General features: G+C 39.6%; 1 protein-coding gene across 1 annotated transcript; it reads right to left on the reverse strand.

Moving 5' to 3' along the window:
* Positions 1-2314: 2314 nt before the first annotated feature.
* Positions 2315-9246, reverse strand: LOC136676589 (uncharacterized). The gene is made up of 11 exons (XM_066653692.1): positions 8928-9246; positions 8566-8673; positions 7844-7972; positions 7688-7765; positions 7526-7606; positions 7279-7392; positions 6985-7083; positions 6817-6873; positions 6336-6585; positions 5244-5362; positions 2315-2427 (listed from the first exon to the last, which is right to left on the reverse strand). Exons 1-11 carry the CDS (start codon positions 9244-9246, stop codon positions 2315-2317), a joined length of 1467 nt encoding a protein of 488 aa, XP_066509789.1.
* Positions 9247-10766: the final 1520 nt, after the last annotated feature.

Raw genomic sequence — 10766 nt, forward strand, 5'->3', positions numbered from 1 at the left:
TGTGAAGGACTGGCACCCCCTCCAAGGTGCATTCCTGCCTTGCACCCAGTGATTCTGGGTAGGTTCTGGACCACGGTGACCCTGAACTGGATAAACAGTTACAGACAATGAATGAATGAATGAAGGACATAGGTAACCTGCCATTTATGTAGAAATATGAAAATATATATTTTTTAAATAGGAAATTATCTGTTTTTTTAAATACCCTAGTATATGTGGACTAGGCTGTGGCCTTTAACAATTAATATAAAATACAGTACAATCCAGTTCCATAATTAAAGGTAATGAACATATACCTTGAGGATACCACCACAGTCTCTGTAAAAATTATTAGCACAGTGACTGTAAAATGTACTATACCAGCCCACGCTAAAATAGTCCTGCTTTGACAGGAGAAAAACTATATAAAAAAATTATTATGCTTTGCTTTTTCACATTTCTACATCAACAAACAACAGATTGGCCTGATGACTGAGAGATCAATGGTATCTTAGACAAATTCTGTGCCATCTGAGGCCGGGAGTCCAAGAAATCAAAATTCACCTCACTTTATGTGGGTGGAGAAAATGGCCCTTTGTATACTCACCCCAGTGCTATCCAGCTGTGTTGTCTGTTACCTGGAATAACAGATTGGAATTTTCAGTGTTCTTCAGGCATGGTTGGCTGTCCAAGTAACTGACTTTGCCCTCAGTCTCCAGCTTGGCGATTGTCCTTATATAAAGTATTCTTAAAGATAAGTTTATTAAATACATTTGTAAATATTCTCATATAGTATCATTGTACCAGTATTATTTCCATTATTTTTGGGACTAAATTGGCCTAATTTTGAATTGTTAAAAGTATACTTTGTGTATATTTTAAGTGTAATAGCATTAAACTTTGAATAAACAACAATTTTACATGCAACTCATTTGTTCTGTGTATATATACTTACAGTAAACTAGTACGTATGGAGAGAGATTAGTCTCAAAATACTTACAAATGCGTAAATGTTAATCCACAAATTAAACACAAGTCACAAATATGTTTCACCCAATCTGTGTCTCACAGTCTGCAATTTGAAAAAATAGTTACATTCATAAATACATGTTTTTGGTTTTCACAGATATATAACAATTTTATGTGAAAATATGAGAATTAAAAAATGTGAATTTAAAATTTATTTGTTAAATGAAGAATCTGCGTTTGTGGATCAAGTCACTCACGTGTTTTCCGTGACGTGCATTTGTTCATTTCCTCTCGCGGGTTTTTGGATTTTGAGACTTTCCTTTCGCATTTCACCCTATCTAAATACAATAATGAATATTATTATTATTATTATCCATGTTTTTTTGACTGTGGGAGGGAACCAGAGACCCCGGAGGAAACCCACGCAGACACTGGGAGAAATGCTTATATGTGGGTATATCTTCCAGGAGACTTGGGATGTCTGCTATCATCAAAGTGTACACAAGCATGGTGTTCTGCTCATTCACAGACCAAATCGGCAATAGCCCAAACCTGGTAGTGACAGAGATAGGAAAATGAGACTTTGCCATTGCTGCCTTCGAATTACCTTTGTTTAAAACACTTATAAGGGTAATAAAAGGAAAGCAAGGAAATAAACAGCAATTTGGGTTTGCTGTGCAGTGAGATGCAGGGTTGCCACATGTCTGAAAAGTCCCTTCTTAAGGATGGTGAAACCCCACACAACAACACATCTCACTACACACCAAGTCCACATACACATGTAATAAACAAATACTCAAACCCCAAAAATCAAAAACTATTCCCCAAAATAACCCCACAAAAACAGAAAGGGCAGCCACTAAGCATGCTGGGAGCTCACCCATGAGCTCCTTACATACTTGGCACCACCACAATACTGTACTTAAGTATAATTGTGTTTGGTATATCACCAATACGTACATGAAAAGTAAACTGAAAGCATACTCTTATTTCCAGAGTACACTAAGAGCAAATGTCCATAAACTTATTTGTAAGAGAGTGTATTCCATTGTGGAGTCTTAATTGGTAAAACAGTTTTAATTGGTGATGACTAATTTGGGGAGAAATTTAGTTTAAATTAACAAACAAACTTTGCATGTTGGGCTGCGTTCTGAGATTGTACTGATTACGTTGGATCCACAAGGTGTTAGCTTGTAGCTGTTGTAAAATATTTCCTAATATGTACACTGAAGAACATGAGTCATTAAGGGGTGCGTGTATGTGTGTGTGTGTGTGTTGGGGGGTTGGTGTCTGGGCACGTATGAGTGGGAAACATCAGTAAGGGGCTGATGCAGAAGATGAAACTAAAATTGCCCGCTTACCTAAGTCACAGGAAAAGGTTAATCCAGGCCTGCAGACATGCAGGTGAAAGACTCATTTTCTCCATGGAGACATCCTGAAGGTGTTTGACATCTTCTGTCAAATATACGCCTACCAGCCCTGCAAATGAATGAACACATACAGGTTTGTCTCATTACCAATATGTCCAGCATTTCAGCACCCAGAACTTCAAGATTCCAGAACTTCAGTATGCACTGAAGAGACAAGGCAAATGTACAGGTTATTTTTATATACACTGATCGACCATAACATTATGACCATCTCCTTGTTTCTGTGCTCACTGTCCATTCTCTCAGCTCCACTGACTGTAATCTATGAAGAGAGATTAGTCTCAAAATACTTAAAAATGACTAATCTCTTTCCATAGTAGTCCACCTATTTCTCTACATAAATTGCTAGCCTCCCACAGAGCAAGTATGATTGATCATTCTCAGTGCTGCAGTGACACTGATGTGCTTTTGCACTGATATGAGTGGATCAGACACAGCAGGGTTGTTCGAGTTTTTAAATCCCTCTGCTGTCACTGCTGGACTGAGAATAATCCACCGAAGAAAAAGGTGATGAGGGACTAGGCTAAAACCAAAACCACAAACTGTGCAGCAACAGATCAGCTAATGTCTCTGACTTTACATCTACAAGGTGGGCCAACTAGGTACTTGTGTCTAATAAAGTGGACAGTAAATAGACAGTGTTTAAAAACTCCAGCGGCACTGCTGTGTCTGATCCGCCACCTAAATCATAGCTACTCTGTGGGGATCCTGACCATTGCCAAACAGGGTCAAAGGGAGCAAACATGCAGAGCAAGAGATGGAATATATATATATATATATCACGCCACACACACAGCTCACCATCTGATGAAAAAATACAGCCTGAAAATATATGACATTTGATGAGTGGAAAAAGCAAATCTGAAAAAGCAAACATCTGGAAAAAATTGCAGAGCTGTAGCCCATGCTGGATGGAACCTCATCATTAAAATGTTCACTCAAAATGAAGTGGCTGTAAATGCTGGAATGCTATAAGCTAAAACCATAAATACATGGAGCACCTTATCAGTAAAAAAAGACATGCTTTAAATAACATGAAATACAGGTACTGTAGAGTTCCATCCTTTATGTTCAGACCTTTTTCTTTTTCAATAACCTTTAATTTTGCACACACAACTTGTAGTTAAGTCTTTGTAGATACGCAGGAAATAATATAGGATGTTTTTGAAGTGGCTGCACAGGATCCTAATGTCACCATGCCCAATGCCGAGCTGTTTGATATCTTAATCCTTACTGGCACAGAATGGATGTCATCATATCATCCAAGTGGATGCAGCTTACTGGTTGTGTTTGAGGTGACTCCTTGTGTCCCAAAAAAAGGTAAAGTGCTTTGAGCTCTATTGAAAAGCTCCATATAACTAGCTTTCATTTAAAGGAAAGTACATACACCTACTGAACAGGCTCAAGTTATCTAACTCAGAAAGCCTGATTTATGAAACACCACAAGAAAACTCAAGAGCGGGATTGCACTCCAACCTTAGTTTCTCTAGGTTTTCTCTGTGCAGTTATGTTCCATGTATTTTAGCCAGTGGAATCTGGTCTGCATATTGAACCTACTGGTCTACACAACTCCTACATGAAACCAGACCTTGGGAGCAAACTGGGGACTTGGGTGAAAAAATATCAGGGACATCTAAATGTGTTATTATAGGATAAAAGGACTGTGCCACATTTTCATAATTACTGATATTCTTATCTAGCCTTAGTAATCAGTTTCTGTAGTTATAAAACCTACTCAAAAAAGTAGAGCAAGCTAAATTTTCAATAATCTTTATTATCAGAATTACTGATTAAAAAGACTGGAAACCTTTGCAAATTAATCCAACATATGAATTCTTCATTGCAGTTTCTCTGGTAAAGGTGGTTCAGCCTAATATTGGGAATGTAACTCAAAGTAAGCAATGTTTATGAAAGTTAACTTTATTAATTTTGTTGTATATATTATTATTATTATTATTATTATTATTAATATTGTACACTTGTTCTATAAAGGGTCATGTTCATGAAATGCCTTGTCAATTTTTTGTAGTCCCTGAATGAACCAGTAAATTCTCCATAGAACAGGTTCCCTATGTACATGGTGTTGACACAAGGTAGGTTTAATACAGAGTCTCTGCTACATTTAGGCCACTAGGTGTCAATATATTGGATGCTTCAGAACATGGAAAAAAAAAATAATTCGAGAAAATTACTGATTGCTCATTTAATCTCCTAACACCTTGAGCAACACCTGCCTGCTTCTGGCATGCTAAGAGCACCTCTTTAATTCTGTCCAATACCTCAGTTACCTGAATGTCGTCTTCTTGTTTAATGTGGAATAGTAATTAGACTATACACATGCCATTGCCTACAAATGAAATAACTGAAAGACTTGTTCTGCATAAGAAAATTAATAGTTATTCATTTATTCCCTTATTTATTCCTCATTTATTCACTTATTTATGTATACATATTCTTTAACTTCATCCTTATCTGGGGTCCAAAGAGCCTACCCCTTAATCTCTGAATGCAAAGCAGGAACACACACCCAGGACGAGGTGCTAGTCCATCAAAAGGTATCACACACTCTGTAAATCACACACACACACACACATACACACACACTCCCACCTATTGACAAGTACACACAGCCAATATAGCTAGCATTGTGTTTTTGGAAGCTGGAGAACCCTGAACAAACCCAGTGACTCAAGGAGAGGACTGAACCTTGGAGCCCAGTAAGAAAACAATACAATAAATACAGAGGAGAAGAGAAGACCCAACAGAGGAGAGGAGAAGAACATCTCTGTGATGAGGTCAGTGAAGTGGCCCCATCACCAAGACTGGAATATACATTAAGGAATGTATGCCAGTATTATTACTTACCTTGTGCTTTAGGTCCTGTTCCCAGGGGAGTGGCGGTGAATTTCCTGTCTCTCTTGGTGCTAGCCGAAGGGCCCACGGTGAGGTGTAGAGAGGGGGAGGGAAGAGCTGGATTTGGGAACCTGTGAAAGGGAAAAAGCAAATAAGTAAAAATACTAACTATGTACATAGATAAATACTCACCAGTGAAGCCGGAATAAGATGTGCTGGAGATATCAGTTATTGGTTATATTGTAGGGAATAAATATCTTCCTGTAAATAACTTTGTTACCCCTTTGCCAGAGTTGGATTAGTCCAATTAAGAGAGGGTGGGGCTACGTTACTAAAAGGAGGGGGATTTGGCGACATTAGCAAGTGAAGGTAGATGGGACTGCAGTACGGACAAACTAGGTCTGTTTAGTTCTAACCTGCTGTTTTTATTTCTTTTCTTTATTGGTATCTCTCTTATCGTGATGTCATCACGTGTGCTATGTTAGAATAAATTATCATGGAATGAGTTATTTTGAGTCCTGCCTGCTCCTTGCTGAGTGAACCCACACTTCTTCAGCCGTACCCTCCACATTTCAATTCTAACATCCATCCCACAATCTTTCAAAAAATTCTTTTTTTTTTTTTTTTTACAAATGTTACCTATTTCAGGAGATGGGATGCAGCCAAAGCAATTACATGACCTTTGAACCTTATATTACATTAATTAGATTTTTTAAAAATCTTGTTTTTAAAGTCATGTTTTGAAAGTCATATTATAATACTCTGTCACCCCTAGCCACAAAGTTAAGCAGCACAAACTGAACTTTGTGTGTGTGTGTGTGTTGCAGGTGATTTTAATGAAGAGAGGATATAGACCAGTGTGAGCTGGACAAAGTTACACCATCGACTGGATGTTTCATACAGTGTGTGTTAAACTGGTCTGGTAATGCCAGTTCCTGATGGTCTGGTGGTGGTTTAGTCAGTCACCCAGCTTGGTCAAACATCACTCTTTTTTAAATGCAGTTATTAATTTATTTAGCTCAGAGTACAGATGTATGATGTACAGTGTGTCTGCTCTGCTCTCTCTTCTGTCTGTTGATGATCTCCAGGAGGCAGACAGCATACCTCTCTTCCTTAATTGTTGGAAGGTGTGGTCTCCACCTGGGCCTCCTGTGCAGCCTACAGGGTTTTTGAGGTGGATTCACTTGAGGTGGAGTCACCTCACTTGGCAGTGCTGTAGCTTCTTTAGACTCCTGTTGTCCCAGAGTGCACTCTCTGGTTTCCTCTGGATAATTTACCCTCGTTCCTTTCCTTTTCTTTTTCTTTTTCTTGTTGTGGCCAGGGGTCGGACCATCGGCCATTTCATACTTTTCATCTGTTAAAATGAGAAGAGGCAGATTCAGTATCTTGTCATTGATTTCCAGGGATTTCACTGTTGATCATTTTACACAGAGATTCATCAGCTGTTTTCACAACTGAAAATCCTCCCTGGAGTTCTGGATCTACTTTTATTGAAGAGATGATAAATGCTAACGGTGGGTGGAGCTATGAAAAGATGCAGAAGACATGGCTCTGCAGATCTGTGCTGTGTGTTTCTACTACTCACCCAGAGGCTGGTCATTGTTGCTGACCTCACTCTGCTCTGGCCTGGCAAGGTCTTCATCTGCAATAAGAAGAATCATGGGTTAAATGGAGGTCTGATTTAAATTGGTGCACTGAAGAATGTGTAGGTTGTGTTTGTGTCCAGGATCAGAAATTTTAATCTGTTACTCACCCAGTCGGGAAGTGCTGGGTTCGGTGTCAATGAAGTGAAGGTGCTCCTCAGAGACCTCAGTCTCAGCTGGAGCACTCTCCAACTTCAGATTATGTCCTGCTGACAGAGAAATAAACACCAACATTTACCAAATGACCAAATCATCTTCATTCCTGCACTGTCCCATGAACTGACAACTCTGAAATGACCTTAAACTCATCATTAGTCCCTTGTTCATACCCCCAATCCCTGCAGGCACTAACTGTCTCCCCTAAAACATTTCTACTGATCAGGGGTTAGCATTATTTTACTCACCTAGAGACTGCACTTCTACATCCAGCAGCAGAGTGTCCAAAACCTCTTGGATGGTGTCCGCCTGAGCTCCAGTGGAAGATGTGTTAAGTGTCTCCCCTTCTTTCAACTCATCACCTGCTTCAACAAAGGAGACACTGAATTACTGTTCTTCTCATGATTCTCTCATCCACTTGCTGGGACGGTGGTCTTGCTTTTGCCAAAAATGTTCTAGATACTAGATAGGTTATCTAGATAGTTTATTACTCACCCTGTCCCTGGTCAGTGTCCTGATGTCCCAGGATGGCTTCAGCCTCCGATTCCGCCATCCCTGTCTCTGACTCATTCCCTGCTTTTTGGAGAGATAAACGTCAGATTTACAGAGTCATTATTCTTGTTGTAGCATTCTCTGTGTGAAAGTTGATTTACTGACCCAGAGCTGTGTCTAGTGAGCCTTCAGTCTGGTCCAGGTGTGTGTTCAAATGGTCTTCAGCGACCATTGTCTCTATCTCTGTCACATCAGAAAAAAAAGTGTCAGTTTTACTGAGTTATTATTTTCTGACCACAGTTCTTCATGTCATGTCCTCACCGATTCGTTTGAAGCTGAGGCAGGCACCCCCCAGCTCCTGAGCTCCCATCAATTTGGACACCATTGTCCGGATCAGATGGTGTTTGGCTTTGGATCTGGCCTTGGACACAGCTCTCCTCCTCATTAATCCTGCAGGAAAAATAAACATTGATTTCATGGATACCATAGCACATGCCCAGCAACACCTTAACACCTGTAAAGTACATCAGGAGAGCCTGGTACCTGCCACTTAACAATGTGGCAGAGCTCTTAAACTACTCATTCTGAAAGGGACTGAAACTAGCAAGAATAGAGCTGGTGAGGTCTCTTTATGTGAGAGTGATTTTGCGCAAAGAACTTCATGAATATGTTTTGTACAGCCCATAGACCTTTTCTAACTTGTTTAAAAGGGGTATAATATGTCCCCTTTAACAACCTGAGGTAGTGTCACAATACCATATCAACAACCTTTGATTCCATCATTAGCTTTTAACAGCACCTTTGCCACAGCTTTGTATTCCATATTATAATATAAAAAGTTCCCTTAGTTCCCCCCATTTTACCTCGTCAAAGAAATTTGCTGCTGAGGTAAATACCCCAGACCCCCCTAGTCATTAATCTGTAGTGATAGGCTTACTTGGAAACATTTCAAACACCATGACATGAATTTAGCAACAACTATGAAATAACATATCAACAATACAACAGTTACCATAGTAGCCATGTGGATGTCCAGTTCTTACCCCAAGCTTTGTTGACAGTGTCTTCTAGCTCCAGGTAAATGTCCAGGAACCCTTTGATGGTCATGTCCTCTGTCTCGGGTTGTAGAGTCACCTCCAGAGCTTGGGGTCCTGTTTAAGACATGAATAAATGCACGACATGGCCAAAAGATTGTGGACACTTGCATTTGGCCAATGTTTCCTCTGAACTAAAGGACTCTTATGAGGAGCGTGTTCCTCTTTGCTGCCGTAAAACTAACTTTAATCTTCTGAGAACATGTTACACTAGATGCTGGGACATTGCTGTGAGGATTTGATGATAAATCCTAACAAGAATTAATAGTCACATAGCTGGGTCATTACATGATTTCCACTGATTCACTCACTGTGACCCTTTTGGCTGGTGCTCTCTGTCTTAGCGATGACATCTTCAGTGATGACCTTGTGTCCACTACACTCTGGTGTCTCTGAGGTGAGGGACACACACTCCACTTCCAGTTCTCCAGCTGCGGCCTGCAGACTCTCACTGATAACTCCATTTTTTTCTTCACGACAGTGCTCCTTCTTCCACCATTTTATCATCCTCTTCTTCTTAATTCTGTTTCTCACCTTGTTCTTCTCTTCATTGTTGTTCAGTGTGTCCAACTCTGGACTATCTGTGTCTGAGGTGTCCCCTCTGAAGCAGAATCTCAGAAGGAAAGCCATGTTTGTGTTGATCCTCCTCTCTCTTGACACAGAATGATTCACAGCAGCAGAGAACACTGAACTTCACCTGTGTCTTTACCTGGTGATGTCACACTGTGGAATCTGTGATGTCAGTAATGTTCCGCTTGTTGCATATCATCATGGTCCCTTTGGAAAGTGAATGGGAAAATAGCTGTAGTAATCATGTTCTAATATATGTAGGACCCCTCTTACATTAAGGATATTCTGCTTAAAGAGGGTTACTCTTCACTCACACAGAGGTTTGAGGCATACACGTTTTGTTTAACACTTTGTGGCTGCTCCTGGACTTTTTTGTTTTACAGTAACAATTCTGGCAGAGCAGAAATATGAAACATGATTAGTTCCTAATGGTGGCATGATACGATAGCACCATTTTATATATTATTGTCTCCTCCATGTTCACTTAGCCACAACCCCACACATTTTTGCTTTGCCTCTTTTTCTTCTGCGTTCTCATTTTGTCCACAGTTTAATCAGTTCTCTTGTTGTGTCTGATTTACTCTGTTTAATGTCCAGCGCTGTGATTGGAGAAGCACAGATGTGTCGAGTGCTGTGATTGAAGACACTCAAAGAAGCAGGCAGGACAATTCTGAAGTGCCTACTTTCTATGTAAGACACAGGACAAAATCAGAATGACTTGTTGTAAAAAATTGATCCAAACTGACAAAAAACCTCAGGTGTGGTCTCCCCTAAGTTACCCTCTTTCCTCAGTTGCCAGATTGATCCAGGGAAGTCTAGAGACACTGAAACTAGAGTAGTGAATCAATATTTTATCCCATGTCCTCAGAATCACCAAATCTGATCACCAAAAACTGACAGGGTTGTTTTATTCACAGTTTGTGGGATGGTAGGAGGTCTAGATCCAAACATTAATGTGCTAAAGCTTTCAAAATATGATTATTTTTTTCCACAGCATGACTGCTTTAATATTTTTTGTGGTTTAAATTATGACTTAGAAGTACTTTAAGAAATGTCAGCTCATCTGGCTTCCGGTAAGTGATGTGTTTTTTTTTCCAACATGTAATTCACATGTGCAAAGCCGAGTCTGTTTCTTTGGGGATTGTATGAAGGCATTTTTTTGTTGCTACTAATTATACACTGTAAGGTTCCACGGTGTTGGCTTTCCAACATAAAAAGCTTTCCAAAATGGCTCCACTCCTACCATTTGGAAACACCTATTTTTTCTCCTTTTCTTTTCTCCTCTCTCTCTCTCTCTCACATACACATACACAGGCACACAGAGTAACAAGTGAGATAGTATAAATGATCTATAAAGAACACAAAATACCATATCATTTTTCTACTGTATCTCACCTAGAGTCAGGGAAAGTGCATTTTATTCCTGTAAACTTGCATTATTTTCTACATTCACCTGACAGATAACAGTGTTGTGGTTGTTACTATAGCAGCACTGTTTTTCTGTGCCAGTTTACTAGGTTATTAACCATGTATGAGGTAAAAAACATCATAGAATTGCAAGTTCAAAATTCAAATAAGTT

Source organism: Hoplias malabaricus, chromosome X2, assembly GCF_029633855.1.
Source record: "Hoplias malabaricus isolate fHopMal1 chromosome X2, fHopMal1.hap1, whole genome shotgun sequence".
Lineage (NCBI taxonomy): Eukaryota > Metazoa > Chordata > Actinopteri > Characiformes > Erythrinidae > Hoplias > Hoplias malabaricus.

What these genes read in the sequence shown, in the direction of transcription:
- LOC136676589 (XM_066653692.1), bottom strand. Translation starts at nt 9,246, where the DNA reads ATGGCTTTCCTTCTGAGATTCTGCTTCAGAGGGGACACCTCAGACACA. An exon ending in CAACAATGACCAGCCTCTGG is followed by an intron (nt 6,586 to 6,816) that starts GTGAGTAGTAGA and finishes TCATTTTAACAG; the next exon opens with ATGAAAAGTATGAAATGGCC. An exon ending in AACAGGACCTAAAGCACAAG is followed by an intron (nt 2,428 to 5,243) that starts GTAAGTAATAAT and finishes ATTCATTTGCAG; the next exon opens with GGCTGGTAGGCGTATATTTG.